Raw genomic sequence first — 18946 nt, forward strand, 5'->3', positions numbered from 1 at the left:
CGCCATGGCCGCGGCGGGCGGCGACGGGCCGGCGGGGCCCTGGGGGCCCGGGGCGGGCCGGGCCCTGCGGACCGCCATGAGGGCGGCGAGCGGCGCCCTGGAGATGGACAGCGCCGGGCGGCCGCGGGTGAGCGCGGAGCGGAGCGGGGCGGGACGGGACGGGACCCCCGGGCCTCAGCCCGCACCCCCGGGCCCGGCCTCCCCTTTGGGTCCCCCCCCGGGCCCTGGGGGCACCGGGAGGGCCGGGGTCCCACCGAGGCCATGGGAGACACCCCGGGCAGGCGGCGGGGTCTGGGGGTCCCCCGGCCGCCCCCCGCCCCGCCCGGAGCCCTGACACCCCCGGGGAAGGGCCCGATCCCGCCCCCCCCCCCCGCCCCCGGCAGGGCCCGGAGGGTGGCGGGGGTCTCACCGGTGCTGCCGGGGCTGCGGCCCCCCACCCCCCCGGACACCTCCCTCCTGCCAGCGGGGCTGGGGCTGCCCGGGGGGGGGGGGGCCGCGGCTCAGCCCCCCCCTCTCTGGCAGGAGGCCTACGTGGAGTACCTGAAGAGCATCGCCTTCATCACGCAGGCCCTGCAGGAGGAGGCGGCAGGGACAGGTAGGGCAGGACCCCCGGCCGTGCCCTCGGCAGCCCCCCCCCGGCCCCCCACACCCACTCCCCGGTCCCCGGTCCCCCGCCGTGGCGCTTTCTCCGGGCCTGCGGGGACGGCAGATCCGTGGCAGGACGAGCCGGGGCCGGTGGGCGCAGGGGTGGGTGCCTTGCGGGTGCCCCTAACACCCTGCCCCTCCCCGCAGACGGGGCCGAGGGGGTCACCCCCGACACCCCGAAGATGCTGAAGCTCGCGGAGCAGTGCCTGGAAAGAGTCAAGTCCATCGCAGCGGCGCTGGGTGAGTGAGGGGTTGCGGGGTCCCGCTTCGGGGAGCTGGGCCCCCGCCCGGGGGCCAGGCTGGTGGTGGTGGGGGGGGCAGCTGACCTGTCCTTCCCTCCCCAGGGAAAGCCCAGGCAAAACCGGCTGCGCAGGAGCGGAGCGGGGGCCCTGCTCCCCTCCCCAGGCACCGCCGGGTCTTCTCGGACGAGGGGGGGAAGCTCTCTCCCTTCCTGCCGCCGGAGATCTTCCAGAAGCTGCAGATCGCCGAGGCGCGGAGCGCGCGGAAGTACGTGGGCTCAGACACGGGGGCGGGGGGGGGGGGCTGGTGTCTGCCCCGCTCTGCCGGCGTCCCAGGCAGGGGGCACGGCAGGGAAGGGGCCCCGGGTCGTGTCACCGTGCCCTGCGGTGGGTGCTGAGGGCTGGTTCCCGGCAGGGAGCTGACGCCGCTGGAGGAGGCGTCTCTGCAGAACCAGAAGCTGAAGGCTGCCTACGAGGCGCGGGTGGCGCGGCTGAACCCCAGCCAGGCCCTGCAGAAGACCTCCCTGGCAAGTGGGGAGCCCCCCGCCCTGGGTGGGAGGCCGGGGAGGGAGGGCTGCTCTCCGGCGGGCTGGGAGGGGAGAGGGTCCCTACGGAGCCTGGGGGATCCCCTGCTCCATGCCTGCCGCACTGGTGGCCGTGGGCTTTGGGCAGGCGTCCCCAACACGCCGCCTCCTTGGCAGACGCTGTCCCTGCAGCGGCAGATGATGGAGAACCTGGTGATCGCCAAGGCCCGGGAGGAGACCGTATCCTTCCTGGCGGGGGAGAGCTCTGAGGGCCGGCCCCGCGGCCGTACCGGGCTCCGGCAGAGCCTCAGCCCGCACCTCGCCCCACGCCTCCCAGCCCCACACGCCGCTGCGGGCCCCCATGCCCCATCCCTGGGCTGCACCGATCCCACACGGGCTTTTGGGGTCCCGGTCCCATCCTGCTACCGGCTGACCGGGGGGATGGAGGTGGGAGAAGGGCTGATCCCGGCCCCCGGGCTGCCGTGGCTGTGCCGGGGCAGCACATTGTGCTGGGGTGGTGGGCGAGCGGTGCTGGCTGGGTACCGTGGCAGTGCCGTGGTTCCGGAGCCTTAACTCTGCCGTGGCCCAGCTGCAGCGGAAAATGGAGGAGCGGCGGCTGCGGCTGCAGGAGGCTGCCAACAGGTGAGCGGGGATGTCACAGCGGGGACCCCGGGGGTGCGGGGGCCACCCCGGGGGCACGGGGGCCACCCTGGCAGGTGCCCTCACCCGGGACCGTTGCATCCCCAGGAGGTTCTCCAGCAGCGTGGCCCTCACCCCCGAGGAGCAGGAGCAGAGAGCCCTCTACGCCGCCGTCCTCGAGTACGAGCAGGACCACGTGAGTACACGCCGGAGGCTGCTGCCGTGGGTGCCGCGGGGACAGAGGACTGTGCCGTGGGCGCAGGATGCGTGCTGTCCTTGGGTGCCATGGGGCAAGAGGCCTCGGCGCCCCTGGGTGCTGCTGGGGCAGGGCGCCACGCCGTCCCCGGGCACCATGGGGGCAGGACGCCGTGCCATAGGGCAGGGTGCTGTGCCATGGGGCAGGGTGCTGTGCCATCCCCACTGACCGGCCGCGGCTGCTCCCCAGGACTGGCCGAGGCAGTGGAAGGCCAGACTGAAGCGGAGCCCGGCAGACCTCTCCCTGGTGTCGGGGCTCTTCTCCTGCCTCCTCAGGTAGCACCGGGGTGGGGAAGGGCCCTGCTCGGAGTGAGGGGGCTGCGGCCGCTTGCCGGTGCCCCCTGCCCGCCCCTCGCCCCCCTGCCCACCGCCTCCCTCTGCTTCCAGCTTCCCCGAGCACCCCATCGCCCAGCTCCTGCGGCAGCTGCAGTGCGCGGTGTACACCCGCCTCTACCCGGCCGTCAGCCAGAGCGCCGCCGACGCCGCCCCCGCCTCCCCGACCGGCCTCTCCTTCCTCTCGCTGGACACGGGGGGCTCGCTGCCCGCCGAGCCGGGGGGCCGCCGGCTCCGAGCCTCCCGCAGCCTCCACTGCATGTTCTCGGTGCCCGAGCATGGCCCGGCCGGGCTGCGGCACAGCCTGTCCGGCACGCCCCTCGCCGACGGCAGCCCCGGCACCCCAAGGGCGGAGGGTGGCTGGCTGGGGCCGGCGGCAGCCCCCCAGGCCCCCCGGGAGAGCTCCTTCGAGGACCTGGAGCGGTTCCTGGCGTCGCCCGAGGGCTGGGAGCCCCCGGCCGGCCCCAGGCAGGAGGCGGCGCTGCCGGAGCAGCTGAAGGGCATCGTGCGGGACATCCACAACGCCATCGGTGAGGGATGGCCGCCGGGGTCGGGGGGCCCGCAGGGGCCGGGCGGGGGCTTTCCCTGGCCGTGGGCTGCCTTGGGGAGGAGGGGGCCCCTTGCACCCCGTTGTTTTAGCCGGGGCAGACTCGGGGTGCAGGGTGGGGAGGACGGGGGGGGGTGTCACGCGGGCGCCCGCCGAGCGTGCTGCGTAACTCGGCCCTTCCCAGACAGGCTGCTGTCCCTGACGCTGCTGGCCTTCGAGGGGCTGAACACCGCCGCCGGCAAGGACCAGTGCCTGGCCTGCCTGGAGGAGGCCTTCTTCCCCCCGCTCTGGGCCCCGCTGCTGGCTCTCTACAGGTACCGCGGCCCCAGGGCCAGGCCGGGCCCCCCGCGGCCCCCTCCCCGGCAGCCCCTCACCTCTCTGCCTGCAGGAGCGTGCACCGGCCCCGCGAGGTGGCCCTGGCCCGGAGCATGGAGCGGCACCGGCACGCCGGCCCCGCCGACATGGGGCTGTCCCCCCGGCTCTTCCCCCCGGCCCCCAGCTGCCCCGCGTATGGCTCCGCCGTCGAGGACCTGTGCCTCATCCCGCTGGAGACCTGTCCCCGCAGGAAGCTGGAGTGCATCGGTGCGGGGCCGGAGGGGGGGGTCTGGGCTGGCGGGGGGGGGTACGGGGGGCGCGGCGGGGCGACCCTCAGCGCCCGCCCTGTGCCGTAGTGCGAGCCCTGCGCGGCATCTGCGAGTGCGCCGAGGAGTACTGCGGTGCTCGGGACGGCCGGACCCCCGCCTCGGCTGCCATGTGAGTACGGGGGAGGTGGGGGGGCGCGGGGGGCAGCCGGCCCCACGGCCGGGCAGAGCAGAGCCGGGGCCGTGACGGGGAGCGGGGTGCTCGCCCCCCCCCCACTGTGCTCGGGGTGCGGATGTGGGGCTGGGGGTTGCCGTTGCCGGTGGGGCGTCGGGGCCACCGGTCGCCGTCACGGCTGATGAGGGTTCCCGTCGGCGGCAGCGGGGCGGACGACCTGCTGCCCATCCTGTCCTACGTGGTGCTGCAGACGGGGCTGCCCCAGCTGCTGTCGGAGTGCACGGCCCTGGAGGAGTTCATCCACGAGGGGTAGGTGCCCAGGGCGGGGTGCTGGGCCGTGCGGGCACCCCTGGGGTGGGGGCACCGTCTCCCCTCCCGGGACAGGGGTGCCGGGGCTGGAGGCGTGGGGAGGGGAGCCGGGTGGGAGCCGCGGCTCCTGTGGGCGCAGGGCTGCGGTGCGGCGGCCGCGGCGGTGTCCCGGCCATGACGGTGCTCTGGCCGTGACGGTGTGGCCGCAGCAGTGCAGTGGCCATGGCGGTGTCCCGGCTGTGATGGTGTGGCCGTGGCAGTGTGGTGGCCGTGGCAGTGCGGTGGCTGTGGCAGTGCGGTGGCCGTGGCAGTGTCCCGGCCGTGACAATGCGGCCATGGCAGCGTGGCGGCTGTGGCAGTGTCCTGGCCGCGGCGGTGTCCCAGCCGTGATGGTGTGGCCGTGGCGGTGCAGTGGCCGTGGCGGTGCGGTGGCCGTGGCAGTGTGGCGGCTGTGGCAGTGTCCCGGCCGTGACAATGCGGACGTGGCGGTGCGGTGGCCGCGGCGGTGTCCCGGCCGTGACGGTGTGCGGTGCAGGTACCTGATCGGGGAGGAGGGGTACTGCCTGACGTCCCTGCAGAGCGCCCTCTCCTACGTGGCGTCCCTGCAGTGAGGAGGCGGCAGCGGGGGACCCTCTCCTCGCCACCCACGGGCAGGTGCTGCTCCCCATCCCTGCGGCCCCTGGGGTCTGGGCCGGGGGGGGGGTGGGGGGGTGGGGGGGTGTCTGGGTGTCCCCGTGGAGCGGGACCGGCCGGCCCCCCCCCGCCCCGAGCCGCCGGGGGACCGTGGTGCAGGGGGGGGCCCGGTCGGAGGAGGGGGCGACCCGGGGGGGGGGGTGGTGGTGGTGGGGGTGTCCCGGGGGTCCCCCCCGCTCCCTCCGTCCTCCGGGGGGCGCGGTCGGCGCGGGGTTAGCCCCGCCCCGGGGAGGGCGGAGCCGCGGGCGGGCTCCGCCCCTCCCGGCGACGTCACTGCCCGGAGTGGGCGTGGCGCGGGAAGCGGAAGGGGAGCCCGCGCGGAGCGCCGGGCCGGGCCGGGCCGGGCCGGGCCGGGGGGAACCGGGCCCGGGGGACCGCGGGGGGGACCGGAGCGGGCCGGGGCGCGGGGCTCAGGCTGCCGCACCCCCCAGGATGTGCGCGGGCTCGGCGCTGCGGCAGGAGTACGGGCAGGAGTACCGGCGCTGCCTGGAGCGGGAGTTCCGTCGGGGCCGCGCCGGGGCCTGCTCCGACCCCTCCTTCGGGGAGAGGCTGCGGCGGCGGCTGCGGGAGGAGCCGGCGCTGCTGGGGGCCCTGCAGGCCGACGCCCCCGCCCTGCTGGCCCGCGGGCTGCGGGGCCGCCCCGACCCGGGGCCGGCGCTGCGGGGCCTGGCCGGCGCCTTCCGGCTGCTGGAGCTGGCGGCCGCCAACCTCTACCTCTTCCCCTGGCGCAAGGAGTTCGGCACCGTCCAGGTGAGGGCCCGGGGGGACGCCGCCGGGGGGGGGGGGGGGGGGGGCGGGGGTGATGGGGGGGTGGCGGGGGGGGTGATGGGGGGGTGGCGGGGGGCGCGGGATGTCTCCAGCCGCGGCCCCCGCTCTCGTTGCAGACCTTCTCCGGCGCGTACGTGCACTTGCTGCGCCCGGCGCTCCCCGAAGCCGACTTGGTGCGGAGCTTCGGCCGGCTGGGCTACGAACGGCGCGACCCGCACCGCCTGACCCTCTCCCGGCCGCCCCCGGGGCCCGAGCTGGCCGCCGCCGCCTGCGGCTTCTTCGCCTGTCGGCTGGAGTGCGAGATCCTGGCGGAGGTGGTGCTGCGGCTGCCGCCGGGACGGACGTGCGCCGAGGACCTGCTGGAGGCACGCCGGCTGGCCGGGGACGTGGAGGCCTGCGTGGAGATGCTGCAGCAGCTGGGGACGCAGCGCGAGGCGGCCGCCGACTGCGGCGTGGATCTCTACCGGGAGACGCCGGCCAAGCCCGAGGACGCGGGGGGAGAGGACGCGGCCCCCCCGGCGCTGTGGAGGGACCCTGGCAGCCCGCGGGGCGCTGGGGACGTGCCCGGGAGGAGCTGGGACTGCTGCGGAGATGGCGAGCCTGGGCAGGAGCCGGTGCCCTCCACGGGCAACCCCGACCCGGACACCTCTTCCACCTCCTCCTGCTCTCGCCTCTTCCCGGAGCAGGAGCTGGGCCGGGCCGGCAGCACGCTCTCCGCCCTAGCCGTGGGGAGCAGAAGCCCCCAGGTGCCGGGGGAGCCCCAGGATTTGCCCCCCTCCGCCTCCCAGGAAGCCCCCGAGCTGCCCTGCTACCAGCTGCACTCCTGCCTGCGCCGGGGCGCGCTGCCCTCCTACTGCTGCACCACCTGCCAGCAGCTCCACGCCGGCGCCTGCGCGGCCGGGCAGGCCTGCCGCAACCGCCACCGCGGGCAGGAGCTGCGCAGCGAGAGGCAGCAGCGGCTCTGGCTGCAGCGGACAGAGGTGGACATGCTGCTGGCCGACGGCTCCGGACCCTGGTCCTAGCGGGGCCTGCCCCCCACCCCCTACCCCCCCCAGCCCTGGGGCGCTGCCGCTGGCTGCGCCCGTCCCCCCGCGGCTGGAAGGGGATGGGGACAGCCACCCCAGGGACGCCGAACTCGCCCTGCTGGGAGGTGGCGGGGCCTGCGCTGTGCTCTGCTTCGCCTTCCCCCCCTCCCGGGGTGGTAGGAGCCAGCGGGGCTGCGGGAGGAACAGGCCCCTGCTCCGGCCCCGGCGCTCCCCCTGTAAACGGCTCGGTGCATCTCAGTAAAGCGCGGCTGCCTCGCAGCGTGGTGGTCTCCTCCTGCCCTGCTGGGGGGGTGCGGGGAGGGGGGGGGGGGCAGCGACCCGAGCGTGGCCGCTCCTGGGGCAGGGACAGGGCCCGCGGTGCCGTCCGATGCCACGTCGCCCCGCGGGAGCGGCTCTCGCCTCTCCCAGGAGAGCGGGGCCGGGCTCTGCTTAAGGCCAGTTTTGGGAGGCAGAGCCCGGGGGCGTCCTCGGCCCTGGGGCACAAGGGAAGCGGAGCGGGGCCACGGCTTCTCCCGGCCCAGCTGGAGCCAAGGGACGAGGCGATTCGCTCCCCGCCGCTGCTGCCGGCAGGCGCTTTTATTGACGGCAAAGTCGGGGCTACCCCACGCAGCCAGCGCCGGCCGAGGGTCCCCGCGGGACGGGGCCGGTCCCGCCAGCGCCCCCGGCCTCTCCCTGCTGAGCCCCGGGGGGGGGCTCCCCGGCCCCATCTCTCCTCTCTCCCGCCCCGGGGAGGAGGCAGGCCCAGGGCTGAAATCCGCCTGCAGCTCCCGGGGCCACCCTCGCCCGGCCCCGCACCAGAGCCCGTCCAGCTCCGGGGCAGAAGACGTGTACCGGAGCTGGGGGTGCAGGGGGGGGCGTGGGGGGGGCGTGGGTCCGCAGCGCTCCCCCGCCGCAGCCGGGCCCGTCCCCGCGCCGGTGCGGAGAATTGAATTCGGGAGCCGTCCCGGGAGGGGACGGAGCCCACGGTGCTGGTGCCGTTCCGCCGAGGAAAACCAGCCTGGCTGGCGTCACGCCACGCCTCCTCCCGCCGGCCGGGGCTCAGGGCTTGCTGCGCTTCGCCTGGCTCTCCGTCCCCGCGCTGGCGGCGGCCACCCGCTTGTTGCGGTGGTGGGGGAAGGTGGGCATGAGCTCCGGCTCGCAGGCTGCGGGGCAGAGAAGGGGGCGGGGGATGGGGAGTCAGCGGGGCCCGGAGTGCCGCAGCCCTGCCCCGCTGTGGGGTTTTACTTACGCAGGGGCTTCTCCTTGAAGTAGGAGCTCTCCAGGCAGTCTTTCGCCGTCGCCCTGCGGGGACAAGGGGACGTGGCGGGGACAAGGGGACGTGGCAGGCACCCCTCCCCCCCCCCCACGCCACGCCACCCGAAGGCGCTGACTTGCTCCCAGCTCCGGGGACGGCCCGAGCTGTGGCGTGACGCAGGGCAGCCCCGTCCGCGGGCAGGTTTCCTCCTCCTCCTCCTCCCCCGGGTCCTGCCCGCGCAGAGCTGCCGACGGCTCTTACCGCTTCTTGGGATCGTACATGAAGAGGAAGTTGAGCAGCCGCAGCCCGGCCTCCGACAGCCAGGGGAACTTGTGCTTGAGGTTGTTGTAGGGCTGCTTCCGCAGGGTGTACTGGCTCACCAGGGGCAGCTTGGAGAAACCCTGAGGGGGGACGGGGCGTGAGGCGGAGGCAGGGGGAGCGGGCGGAGCAGGCGGCAAACAGGGGGACCCCGCTCTCACCGGCCAGATGTTTTCGTTGGGCGTCCCTAGGAGCTGCACGATGAGGTCGATCTGGTGGATCTCGGAGGTGCCCGGCAGCAGCGGCTTGTGGGCCAGCAGCTCGGCGAGGATGCAGCCCATGGCCCTGTGGAGCAGATGACGTGCAAGAGGCCGCGGGGGCAGGAGAAGCCCCTCTGTCGACCCCCCCCACCACCACCCCCCGGCCCTCCCCTTACCACATGTCGATGCTGGTGGTCTGGGTCGTCATCCCCAGCAGCAGCTCGGGCGCTCGGTACCTGGGCAGGGGACAGCACTGTCTCAAGGGGACCGCGATGGAGCTGGCGCAAAGGAAGCCCCCGCCGCACTGCAAGGACTGGCCCGTGTCGCCCCGAGCGGCTCGGGCCCCCGGCACCGGCCACTCACCAGAGCGTGACGACTTTGGGGGTCATCGGCTTCGGCGGCATCCCGTAGGTGCGTGCCAGTCCAAAATCGGCTGCAACAGGGGAGACTCGAGATGAGGAGACAAGCAAGCGCCTCGCTCCGACCGTGTCACGGAGCGGAGGGAGAGCTTCGGGCACATCCACGGCGGGAGCCGGGTTGGCAGCTGCCGGGGGCTCACCTATCTTGACGCAGCCTTTGTCAGTCATGAGCAGGTTGGACACCTTCAGATCCCTGCCGGGGAACAGAGCGCGGCTGGTCAGCACCGTCCTTCAGGCACGGCTCCTCCTGTACCCGCGCTCCCCCGGGGCTCGCAGGCAGCTGCGGAGCCCTGGAGCGGAGCCATCACGAGGAGGAGCAGATCTCATCACCCGGTGGCGTCCCTGCCCCGCCAGCGCTCCCACTCGGGGCCACCGATTCGCCCACAGCTACTCCACACGGCGCTCCTCGCTCGCAGGACACGGGCGTGGGAGGCGAAGGGGGACGCCGCGGTCCGAGGGCGGAGCAGGCTCCCTCCCGTCAGCCCCTTCTCCCCACGTCCCCTTTCCCACCGCGTCCGTCCTGCTGCTCCCACCTGTGGATGACGTAGTTCTCGTGAAGGTACTGCAGGCCCTTCAGGACTTGCAGGATGATGCACTTCACCTGGAGACAGAGGACAGGAGCACCGGCCTCTGCAAGAGCAGCACCAGCCGGGCAAACCCCCGGGGGGGGGGGTTAGACCCACTTGGGTGCCCTGCGGTCTGCCCCGTCTGTCACCGCTCTGCAGCGCGTCAGTCCCCGTGTCCTCCCAGAAGCAGCTCACGGGCTGTCTGGGGCACGTTTTTGCCCAGTTCTGTTTCCCTGCCAGTTTGCTCCAGCCCAAAAACCCGCCTGGAAAGTCCCTGGAGCGTTCCGTGAGAGCCAGCTAAGCCCATGCTCCCCACGCGGCCCAGGAATCCCGGCTCACCCGGTGCTCCCCGGCCCTGCTGAAGCCCAGCGCAAGGTCCAGGGATCACAAAGCCCAGGGAGTCCGCGCTGGTGGCCCGCGCGTTTTGGCTGGAGCGGCAGCACCCTCTGAGGGGTGCCGCACCTAAAGCTTAGCCCGGCTTTTACCTGAGCCTCTGAAAAAGGCGTCTGCATGTTCTCAAGAAGGCTGGCTAGGTCCTGCTCGCAGTAGCCCATCACCAGGAAAATACTGTCGTAGGCAAGGCAGAGTCAGGAGCCTCCCCGGGACACCTCTCCGGTGTCCCAGCGCAGGTCCGTCCCGCGAGAGGCGGCTCAGGGGACCGAGAAGGGTCTGAAAGGACCGAAAAGGGCAGGAGACGACGGGAGGACAGAGCGGGGACTCTCACCTCTCCAGATGGTTCCCTACAACCACCTCCTTCAGCTCCACGATGTTGGGGTGCCGAAGCTGCAGGAGCAGGGTGATCTCCCGCAGGCTGCTGATGGGCATTCCTGCGGAGAGCGACAGCCGTGCTGCGCGACTGCCTCGAGCAGGGGCCGGAGACGCTCCCACCCGCCACAGGAGGAGCCGCCCCCGCTACAGCTCCCCTGCTCCTCCATTACCATCTTTCTCGTTGTCCATCCGCACCTTCTTCAATGCCACGGTCTCGTCTGTCAGGGTGTCCCGGGCCCGGTCTGGAAAAGCAGCACAGGCCAGGCGCTCAGCACCGGAAAACAAGCACTGGTTTTATCGTGGGCCAGCGGGACCCCTGCGCTGATGAGCCTCGGTCCCCCCCGACGGCACCCCCCAGCCCCAGCCTGACACGCTCTGGGGCTGCGGGCAGACGGGCTGCAGCCTCTCCTCCCGCCCAGGAACCGGCTCTGCCCCGGGCCCCGGAGAGAGCAGCCGGCGCCGTGCTTACACACTATGCCGTAGGTGCCCTCTCCGATCCGATTCAGCTTCTCGAACTCCTTCACGCTCCGGCATCTTCCCAGCTGGAACCGAAGAGCCCCGTCACAGGCAAGCGCTAGCGCTGGGGCAGCCCTCGCTCGGAGGTTTCTTGCCAGCCTTCCCGCGACCTCGGCAGCAGACTAACGCCTTCACCTACAGCCCTCCCTCTCGCCGGGCAGGCGGCGGCTCCGCTCTGGTGCTTGGCGCAGCAAACCGGCGTTACCGACACACCGCGGGGGCAGCGGCTGGGGCGGAGGCGGCCCCTCGGCCCCCCCCCGCCCCCGCCCCGGGCCAGGACGCCGTCCCCGTCACCCCACCCCCCCCCCCAGCCGCCACTGAGGAGCCTCCCTGTGCCAGGCCGGCGGCTTGCCCAGCGCCCGCCCCGCTCCCGGTCACCCGCCCCCGGGTGACCGCCGGCCCAGGGCCCCCCCCCCAGCGCCTCAGCAGGCCCCGGGCCCAGCCGCAACCCGGGGGCCCTGGGGGCTCCGGGACCCTCTCCCCCCCCCCCCCCCCGCGCCTCAGCAGGCCCCGGGCCCAGCCGCAACCCGGGGGCCCTGGGGGCTCCGGGGGCCCTGAGGGCTCCGGGACCCTCTTCCCCCCCTCCCCCGCGCCTCAGCAGGCCCCGGGCCCAGCCGCAACCCGGGGGCTCCGAGGGCTCCGGGGGCCCTGGGGGCTCCGGGACCCTCTCCCCCCCCCCCCCCCCCGCGCCTCAGCAGGCCCCGGGCCCAGCCGCAACCCGGGGGCCCTGGGGGCTCCGGGGGCCCTGAGGGCTCCGGGACCCTCTTCCCCCCCCCCCCCGCGCCTCAGCAGGCCCCCGGGCCCAGCCGCAACCCGGGGGCTCCGAGGGCTCCGGGACCCTCTTCCCCCCGCCCCAGACACCTCCGGGAGCCCCGCTCCGCTCAGCCCAACACGGCCTCCGGCCCCTCACCCGGTCGGCCGCCGGCACCTCGAAGAAGCCCTCGCCCCGCAGCCGCCGCAGCCGCAGCGGCTCCAGCTCCCCCTCGGCAGAGCCCCCCTCCGCCATGCCGGCCCCGCGCATGCGCCGTCGACGCCGCGCCCGCCCGCCCGCCCGCCCCCTCCCCTGCCGCGCGTGCGCAGTGCCGCCCGCCCCCCCCCACGCGTGCGCTCTGCAGCCCTCGCAGCTGCCACGCATGCGCCGTGCCAGGGGCCAGCGCAGGGGGGGGGGGGGAGGAGGGGGCGGGGTCCGCGGGGGCCGGGGGCCCCCGCGGACCCCGCCCCCTCCTCCCCCCCCCGCGCTGGCCCCTGGCAACGGTTGCTAGGCACGGCTTGGGGCCCAGGCGGTGGGCCCCGTGGCAGCCCCCGCGGGCCTTGCTCCTGTATGGCCCCGCCCCGTGTAGCCGCGCCCCCTTGTGGCCACGCCCCCGTCCCCCCCCCGCGGTGTGACCCCGCCCCGCGGTGTGACCCCGCCCCCCCGCGGTGTGACCCCGCCCCCTCGGGCGTCGCCCCCGACCCACCCACGTGACCTCCCCCCCCCCCCCCCCCAATCCCCTTCCCCTACCGGCGGAGCTCTCGCGAGAATCGGCGCGCGCATCCCGGAAGCGGCGGCGGCAGAACCCGGAAGCGGCGGCGGGGCAGGATGGACGGTAAGGGTGGGCTGGACGGTGGAGGGGGTCCCGCCGCGCCGGGCCTTGGGGGGGGGGGGCCCGGGCTGGAGGTTGTCCTGGTGGGCGGGGCCGGGGGCACGCTGGGGCCGGTGGCCGGAGCCCGGTCCCGGTCCCGGTCCCGGTCCCGGCCTCCGGCCCCGGCGCTGTCCCCGGTGCGCCGTCCCTGAGGCCGTGCTCTCCTTCCCTTCCAGACACGCTCTTCCAGCTGAAGGTGAGGGCGGCGGCGGGCCCTCCGTCTCCTCTCCGTCACGTACCGCCGGTCCCGGAGGGCCGGCGACGGCGTCCACCTCTCCGGGAGGGGCCCGGGGCCCGTTCCGCCCGCTGGCTCACGCCTCGTCGGGGCTTCTCCTGCTGCGGCCCCGTAACAGAAGGAGGCCCTGGCCTGCAGCGATCCGCCTTCCAGGAGGCGCGGGGGTGCCCGGGGGTGCCGCGGGAGCCCCGGTGGCTGCGGGAGGAGGGAGCCCTTTAGCCGGGTTTGTCCTCCGGGGCTGCCGTTCCCGGCCCTCCCCTTCTCGGGAACGGGGAAAATGGATTTCCCGGTTTGCCGGGTGCCCTGGGAGCCTCCAGTCCTCGGGGTGGGGTGGGGGTGTCCGGCTCCCTGGCTCCCCCCCTCCCCCGCGGCCGGAGGGTCCGGGCAGCCGTGGCCGGTGTCGCTGGGGCGGGGGGGGGGGACGACGACTCCGCTCACCCCGGGGCCCTGGCTCGGTGCCGCCGTATCCCGGCACTAACCCGTGGCTTTCTCCGCAGTTCACAGCGAAGCAGCTGGAGAAGCTCGCCAAAAAAGCCGAGAAAGACTCCAAGGCCGAGCAAGCCAAAGTCAAAAAGGTGGGTGGGGAGCTCGCCCTGCGCGCGGAGCCGCCGGGCCGGCGCTGCCCGCCCTCGGCACCGTGCCGGGTGGCTGTGGATCCTGCCTCCTGCCGTGCCTGGCCGAGCCTGTTCCACCGAGGGCCCCGGGGAAAGGGGCAGGTTCCCCTCCCCGGGCCCGGCTGCGCGCGCCAGCCCGGCCTCCGAGGGTTTTGAGTCCCGCCCTCGGCTCTCGAATCCGCCGGATGGATGCGGTGCGTCCCTGCGACGCTGAGGGGGGATGTAATTCCCCCTTCAAGGGCGCGCTCGGCGTTTCGAGGGTGACGGGAGAGCTGTTTCCTGCTGGAAACCCGTCAGGCCGAAACGGAGCGCGCTTGAGTATAAACCTGCGGTGGATTCTCTGTGCCAGCGGTTGCCCTTTGCCCTTCCAGGCCCTTCAGCAGAAGAACGTGGAGTGCGCTCGTGTCTACGCGGAGAATGCCATCCGCAAGAAGAACGAGGGGCTCAACTGGCTCCGCATGTCTTCCCGGGTGGATGCGGTGGCCTCCAAGGTCCAGACGGCAGTGACGATGAAGGGGGTAAGAGCCTCTGCGGGGGCGCGGGGCTTGGAGACCGGGCTGCGCCCCGCGGAGAGCGAACGTCAGCTCTTCCCCTCTCGCTGCCTCGGGCTTCCCTGTCCCTGGAAAGGATCCCGCCGAGCTTCCTTGTTGCCTCAGACCCCCTCGCTCCGGTGCGGCCTGTGAAGAGCCCATCTGGGATGGCCTCACGGCGGGGCCGCTTCATCGGCGGCTCGAATTAAACCCTTAACCCCGCGGCTGCGCGGAGGGAGAGGCTCGTGCCTGGAGCCTCTCGCCTCGCGGCGTTGTATGAGGGTGGCGGGCTGGGGCCCGTCCTGCCGGGAGCGCTGCCCGAGCTCTTCAGCGGCTGCGCGTGGCTGGAGAAACCCGCAGCCGGGCTGAGCCTGCAGAGAGCCGGCCGCAGCATCTGGCGAGCGGGCAGAGCCTGCCCTGCCTCGTAGCCCTCCTGTGACCCTCGGAAATGCTGGCTCCTCTCTCGCTGGCCTGGGTTTCACGCTCAGCGGTGACGTGCCTTGCTTTCGGGGAGCACCCGTGAAGCAATCTTCTCTCGCAGGTGACCAAAAACATGGCGCAGGTGACAAAGGCCTTGGACAAGGCTCTGAGCTCCATGGACCTGCAGAAAGTGTCTGCGGTGATGGATAAATTCGAGCAGCAGGTTCAGAATTTGGACGTTCACACGTCGGTGAGTGCTGGTGGCCTCCGAGGGGTCCGGGAGGGCTGGGAGCTGCTGGGTTCGGGAGGGCGGGCTTGTCTCGTGCGGGGTCTGTGAACAGTTAACGCGCTGCCTCCCGGCAGAGAGCCGGGTCCCAGCTGTAACTCGGGCTTCCCGCAGCAGCGCTCTGTTCCCCTCGGGGACTCCAGCCTCCGGTGTGGGGAAACCCCCCCCTCCCCGAGCTGTTCACGCTGTTCTCTGCGTTTGAGGGGTATGAGAGACGCTGGGGCAAGACACGTCTCTGCTGCCGGAGGGGGAAGGAGTTTGCCGTGCAAAGAGGCGAACGGGGCAGGCGGGGAGGAGAGGGAGGGCGGCTGTCCCCGTGTCGTAGCTAGCCGTTACTCAGAGGGGGCCTGCGGCAGAACTGGACCTCGCGCCCCTCCGCTGTAGCCCTGCTGTCGGGCTCGAGGCTCTTCTGGCTGAGGGGGCCGGGGGCCGTGTGGGATCTGCAGCCGCTTCTCTGTGGGAAGAAGCCGGGCTGGGCCCGAGTGGCTTTGCCTTTGAGCAGGGCGACGGGCTCGCTCTCTCTGTCGCAGGTCATGGAGGACTCCATGAGCTCCGCCACCACGCTGACCACGCCGCAGGAGCAGGTGGACAGCCTCATCGTCCAGATCGCGGAGGAGAACGGCCTGGAGATCATGGACCAGCTCAACCAGCTCCCCGAGGGGGCTTCGGCGGTGGGGGAGAGCTCGGTCCGCACCCAGGAAGACCAGCTGTCGCGGAGGTTTGTTCTCTCCCGGGTCCTTTGCCTTGCGTTGAGGCGGTTCGAATCCTTCCCAGGGATCCCTCGTCAATACGAAGGGACTGAGTTAGCCCATCGCGGCAGGCCGAGTGGGTGCTGGGCCCCCCTCTCTCGTGCTCAGGCAAGCCCGAGCCCGGCAGTCCCCGTGGTAGCCTGCGCGGGCGGGCGAGGTGGCCGTGCAGGGCCGTGGGGACCGCTTTGGGCCTGGGGGGGTGGGGGTGGCTTCTGGTACTCGGCAGCGAGCCTTCGTCGCCAGGGTGCGGAACAGCCTCCCCCTGCTCCGTGCTCGCCCTCACGCAGCTGCTGCTGCTCTGGGAACGCTTGGCGCTGACCTTCAGACAGCTCCGGGAACAGGTTGTCTCCCTGGAACCGCCCCAGGAGAAGCTGATGAGCTTCCTCTCCCCGGTCCCTCCCTGCTGCTCCCCACGCAGCCGCCACCGGGATCCGTCTGGGGACAGCCCCGAGGCTGCGGCACGCCGCCCCGGGAGCTGGGGACGGCCCCGGGAGAGGGACCAGGCGGGCTGCCGGTGGCGAGGCACCCAGGAGAGAAGCCGGGAACCCCTTCTCCGCACTACCTCGCCTGCCTTAATGACAAAACGCTCCACGCTACCCCCAGGCAGCCGCGGCTGCCTGCTCCGGGGCGGGATTTCTTGCACCTCTGCCGCGGGCGGGAGGTTTCTGGGCGGAGGCGTTCCCTGCACGCGCTGGCTGAAGGGTCCTCTCACGTCGGTTCCCTCTCGTGTTCTCCCTTCCAGGTTGGCTGCCTTGCGGAACTGAGGTCTCCTCTCACCCCTGCGGACTGCTGCCCCGCCCTGGTGGTATGGCGGCGTGGGGTGGAGGGGCCCGGGATCCCTTCCCCGCCTCTGCTACGTCCTTTGCTCTGACCCTCCGGCCAGGCGGAGTCGGCCGTCCCCTCCTCCGGCAGCACGTCCCCAGCCCTGCCCTCCCGCGGTCAGACTCTTTCTTTTGGGGTGTGACGGTGACGACTTTTCCCAGGGCAGGCAGCGATCCCGGCGGGGCCTTTCTGAGCGGAGACGGCCCGAGGGACGCTTTGCTGGTTCTGATTTCAGGGTGTTTTTCATTTGGGGGTCGCCGCTGGTCCCCCAGCGGCGTCCCGCGATGCGACATCCCGCTCCTGATTTAACACTAAATGGATCCTTCTGGAGGCGGGTTGCGGCGTCTTCTGGGGGTGCTGCTCGCCCGCCCCTCCTCCGTGCATCGCACGCTCCGCTTATCTGGTTTAGACCGGGTCTCCGGGCTGCGTTTTCCTCGGGGCCCGCAGCAAGGAGCCGTTTACAAGAAGCGGGGAGATCCCCCACGGGGGCTGCCTTCCTCTCGCAGCGCTTCGGGAAGGGTGGTTTTTTTCCGGCTGTGGTGTTTCTGGGAAGGTTAGTGCCTTGCAGGAAGCCGGGGGGAGGTTACGCCGTGGCATCTCTTCCCTCGCAGTGACCTTCCCGAGCCGTAGCTGGGCGCCCTCTTTGCGGGCTTCAACTTGCCAATCGCTAAAGCTCCTTGTCCTGCCGGGCCAAACCTCCCTGGAGCTCTGTACCACAAAGTGACCTTGGAAACGCTCGTCCTGCCCCGCGCGCCAGCCTGTAAATCCACGCGTTAACCCTTCCCAGACCGCAGCGGCTGGAGACGGGGATCCAGGCCCCGGCTTCCCATGGGGACCGGTCCCTGCCCCCGTGTCCAGCAGCCGGGAGCGGATCGCGGCGGCTTCTGCCCCCAGGCTCGCAGCTGTGGTGGCCACAGCCCTGTCCCCAAATGTCCCCCGGCCGGATGGGTGTGACGGTAAATGCTAAACCATCCTGAGAGCACGTCTGCCTGCGCTGGCTGTGGCTGGTCCCCCGGATATCTGCCGCCACATCCTCTCCGCTGTCCCCCACCTTGCTGCATCTGCTCCGTGCCGCTGCCTGCGGAGCACGGTACTGAGCTGGATGAGCGGGGGCTGCTTCCAGGGCACCGCAGCCTCCCCTCTCCTCCCGCTGCTCGCGGGGAAACGTGGCTGCTTGTCCCTCGCAGCCTTCCCCCGGGGCTGAAGCTTTCTGCCGCCCTTCTCTGTGACTCCCGGGCCCTACCGAGCTGCTGCATTGACGGGAGGCTCCCCGGGAAGGAAGCGTTGTCTCCTTCGGCTCGCACGAGGAGGAACTTTAACCTTCTCGCCACAGGCTGCGTAAATGAGTGCGGTGCAGCTGCCGGCTCCGGCAGCGCCGTGCCGGCGGCGCTGAGCTGCGCTGCCCGCAGCCAGGAGCGGGCAGCCGGTCCCGCTGCAGCGGGGCGGCTCTGATTCATCGCTTTTAAAGGGAATTTTACGGCGTGCACAGCTGCTGCTTTGGGCTGTGCTGAGAGGAAGGAAGGGAAGCGCGGGGGAGAGGGGGAGGCAGCTCCCTCCTACTCCCGGTGCTGGCCGACCTCCCGGGGCTGCCTGTGTGGACGTGGGGCAGGGCTCGCTGCGGTTCGGGGGCCATCTCCCCTAGCGCTTGCGACACAAACACTTTCCGCTGTTCCGATTGTTTCTTCTGAGGTCAGTGGCCTTGGCAGCGTGTGGCTAGTGACCGACAGAGCCTTCTTCCCCGCCGCGTGCCGTGGTGGGGGCGCGGGGTGGTGACCCCGGAGGAGGAGAAGGTGGCTTCGGGCTGCAAAGTCACTTGCGCGTGGTGGGGCGTCGGATCTTGTGCCACCTCCCCGTGGGCTGGGCAGAAAGCAGGAGCCCCGACGGAGACTTGTGCCTGCGCCGCGGAGCGGGACTGCCGCCGGGGCCGCCAGCTCCTGCTCCTCGTGGGGCCGGGCAGCCTGGCCCCGCACGGGTGCCATGCATGGGTGCCACGCACGGGTGCCGCCTGCGGGGCTGGGGGCCGGGAGAGCCCCTGCCCCTGGAAATGCTCCTTCTTTCAGTGGGATGTTTCTCTGTGGTTTCATTTGTGTGTGTTTTTGTTTTTAAGCTTATCTCATTTGCCGCCGCCGCCTTCTTCTCCAAACTCCTGTTGATTACCTTCTGCTATTTTAAATAAACAATCCCTGAACATCCATCGTGCTGTGTCCGGGGGTTCAGACGTGAAGAGGGGGGGGGGTCTGTGGTCCCCTCCGCCTGTGGCACAGGGTGACGGCCGTGCCCTGTCCCCTGCCTGGGACAGAGGACCCGGTGCCACGGGGCTGCCGTGGGGCTGAGGTGGGGAGGAGGAAGGGGGGGCCGGTCCTGCTCCCGCAGCCTCCTTGCCTCCTCCCGCCCGGGGGAAGGGAAGCAGTTGCCGGCAGAGCTGTGGCTCCCCACCGCCGGGGTCACCGTCTCTGGCGGCGCCGGAGGGGAAGGGGCCCTGGCGAGTCCCCCCACGCAGGGGACCGGTTCCCTTCGTGTAGCCGAGCCAGGGGGAGACCGGGGGGAGCAGGAGCGGCCATGGTGCAGCCGACACCGGCTCGGGGAGGCCGGGGCAGCCGGCTCGAGTCGAGCTCCTTTCCCCAGCGTGGTTTTTGGGTTGCCCGGCTCCCTGCGCTCTTCTCCGCACCGTTCCCTGGCCCTTGCGGGGAGGAGGCTGGGCTCCCCGAGGGGGAGATCCCCGGCTCGTAACCCCATGGAGGGAGCCCCGGTGCTTTCCACCCCGGACCTGCCATCGGCACCCACCGACAGCAGCTTCACCAACCGGGGATGGCTGCTGTGGCCCGCTGCGGTTGCTGTCCCGGCGGGGACCGGGCGCATCCCTTCCCCGTGCCTGTCCCTTCCCCGCGCCCAT

General features: G+C 72.6%; 4 protein-coding genes across 6 annotated transcripts; 3 read left to right on the plus strand and 1 right to left on the minus strand.

The window, feature by feature from the left end:
- Window positions 1-4: 4 nt before the first annotated feature.
- VPS9D1 (VPS9 domain containing 1) lies at window positions 5-5438 on the plus strand. Of its 2 annotated transcripts, none has more exons than XM_076348949.1 (16): window positions 5-127; window positions 523-595; window positions 793-885; window positions 990-1152; window positions 1300-1411; window positions 1586-1648; window positions 1998-2050; window positions 2156-2243; window positions 2493-2578; window positions 2690-3165; window positions 3367-3496; window positions 3571-3764; window positions 3854-3935; window positions 4143-4247; window positions 4783-4901; window positions 5372-5438. In XM_076348949.1, exons 1-15 carry the CDS (start codon window positions 5-7, stop codon window positions 4856-4858), a joined length of 1917 nt encoding a protein of 638 aa, XP_076205064.1. In that variant the 3' UTR covers window positions 4859-4901; window positions 5372-5438. The 2 variants fall into 2 exon arrangements, with proteins under 2 accessions (XP_076205064.1, XP_076205065.1); XM_076348950.1 differs by having other exon boundaries at window positions 55-127; window positions 568-595.
- SPATA2L (spermatogenesis associated 2 like) lies at window positions 5373-6730 on the plus strand. Its single transcript, XM_076349192.1, has 3 exons — window positions 5373-5690; window positions 5825-6322; window positions 6497-6730. Exons 1-3 carry the CDS (start codon window positions 5373-5375, stop codon window positions 6728-6730), a joined length of 1050 nt encoding a protein of 349 aa, XP_076205307.1.
- A 567-nt stretch (window positions 6731-7297) lies between these two features.
- On the minus strand, window positions 7298-12299 carry CDK10 (cyclin dependent kinase 10). Of its 2 annotated transcripts, none has more exons than XM_076348891.1 (13): window positions 12277-12299; window positions 10729-10801; window positions 10430-10501; window positions 10216-10318; window positions 9977-10058; window positions 9459-9526; window positions 9066-9118; window positions 8870-8939; window positions 8683-8742; window positions 8468-8591; window positions 8268-8389; window positions 7983-8035; window positions 7298-7896 (listed from the first exon to the last, which is right to left on the minus strand). In XM_076348891.1, the coding sequence occupies exons 3-13, from the start codon at window positions 10446-10448 to the stop codon at window positions 7793-7795; spliced, it is 858 nt and encodes a 285-aa protein (XP_076205006.1). In that variant the 5' UTR covers window positions 10449-10501; window positions 10729-10801; window positions 12277-12299; the 3' UTR covers window positions 7298-7792. The 2 variants fall into 2 exon arrangements, with proteins under 2 accessions (XP_076205006.1, XP_076205005.1); XM_076348890.1 differs by lacking the exon at window positions 12277-12299 and adding an exon at window positions 11686-11781 and having other exon boundaries at window positions 8250-8389.
- Window positions 12300-12328: 29 nt separating this feature from the next.
- Window positions 12329-18247, plus strand: CHMP1A (charged multivesicular body protein 1A). The gene is made up of 7 exons (XM_076348894.1): window positions 12329-12361; window positions 12574-12593; window positions 13130-13207; window positions 13618-13764; window positions 14318-14446; window positions 15013-15200; window positions 15974-18247. The coding sequence occupies exons 1-7, from the start codon at window positions 12355-12357 to the stop codon at window positions 15993-15995; spliced, it is 591 nt and encodes a 196-aa protein (XP_076205009.1). The 5' UTR covers window positions 12329-12354; the 3' UTR covers window positions 15996-18247.
- The last annotated feature ends 699 nt before the right edge of the window (window positions 18248-18946 follow it).

This window comes from Aptenodytes patagonicus, chromosome 11, assembly GCF_965638725.1.
Source record: "Aptenodytes patagonicus chromosome 11, bAptPat1.pri.cur, whole genome shotgun sequence".
Lineage (NCBI taxonomy): Eukaryota > Metazoa > Chordata > Aves > Sphenisciformes > Spheniscidae > Aptenodytes > Aptenodytes patagonicus.

Bases quoted from the DNA above. Each gene is read 5' to 3' on its own strand.
- VPS9D1 (XM_076348949.1), top strand. From the start codon at position 5: ATGGCCGCGGCGGGCGGCGACGGGCCGGCGGGGCCCTGGGGGCCCGGG. The intron at 2,051-2,155 runs GTGAGCGGGGAT...TTGCATCCCCAG, and splicing joins CTGCAGGAGGCTGCCAACAG to GAGGTTCTCCAGCAGCGTGG. The intron at 2,579-2,689 runs GTAGCACCGGGG...CTCTGCTTCCAG, and splicing joins CTCTTCTCCTGCCTCCTCAG to CTTCCCCGAGCACCCCATCG.
- SPATA2L (XM_076349192.1), top strand. From the start codon at position 5,373: ATGTGCGCGGGCTCGGCGCTGCGGCAGGAGTACGGGCAGGAGTACCGG. The intron at 5,691-5,824 runs GTGAGGGCCCGG...CTCTCGTTGCAG, and splicing joins AGGAGTTCGGCACCGTCCAG to ACCTTCTCCGGCGCGTACGT. The intron at 6,323-6,496 runs GTGCCCTCCACG...TCCGCCTCCCAG, and splicing joins GCGAGCCTGGGCAGGAGCCG to GAAGCCCCCGAGCTGCCCTG.
- CDK10 (XM_076348890.1), bottom strand. From the start codon at position 11,781: ATGGCGGAGGGGGGCTCTGCCGAGGGGGAGCTGGAGCCGCTGCGGCTG. The intron at 9,119-9,458 runs GTGGGAGCAGCA...GTTCCCCGGCAG, and splicing joins GAGAACTACGTCATCCACAG to GGATCTGAAGGTGTCCAACC. The intron at 8,940-9,065 runs GTGAGCCCCCGG...CCCCTGTTGCAG, and splicing joins CAAAGGCTGCGTCAAGATAG to CCGATTTTGGACTGGCACGC.
- CHMP1A (XM_076348894.1), top strand. The intron at 12,594-13,129 runs GTGAGGGCGGCG...CTTTCTCCGCAG, and splicing joins ACACGCTCTTCCAGCTGAAG to TTCACAGCGAAGCAGCTGGA. The intron at 13,765-14,317 runs GTAAGAGCCTCT...CTTCTCTCGCAG, and splicing joins CGGCAGTGACGATGAAGGGG to GTGACCAAAAACATGGCGCA.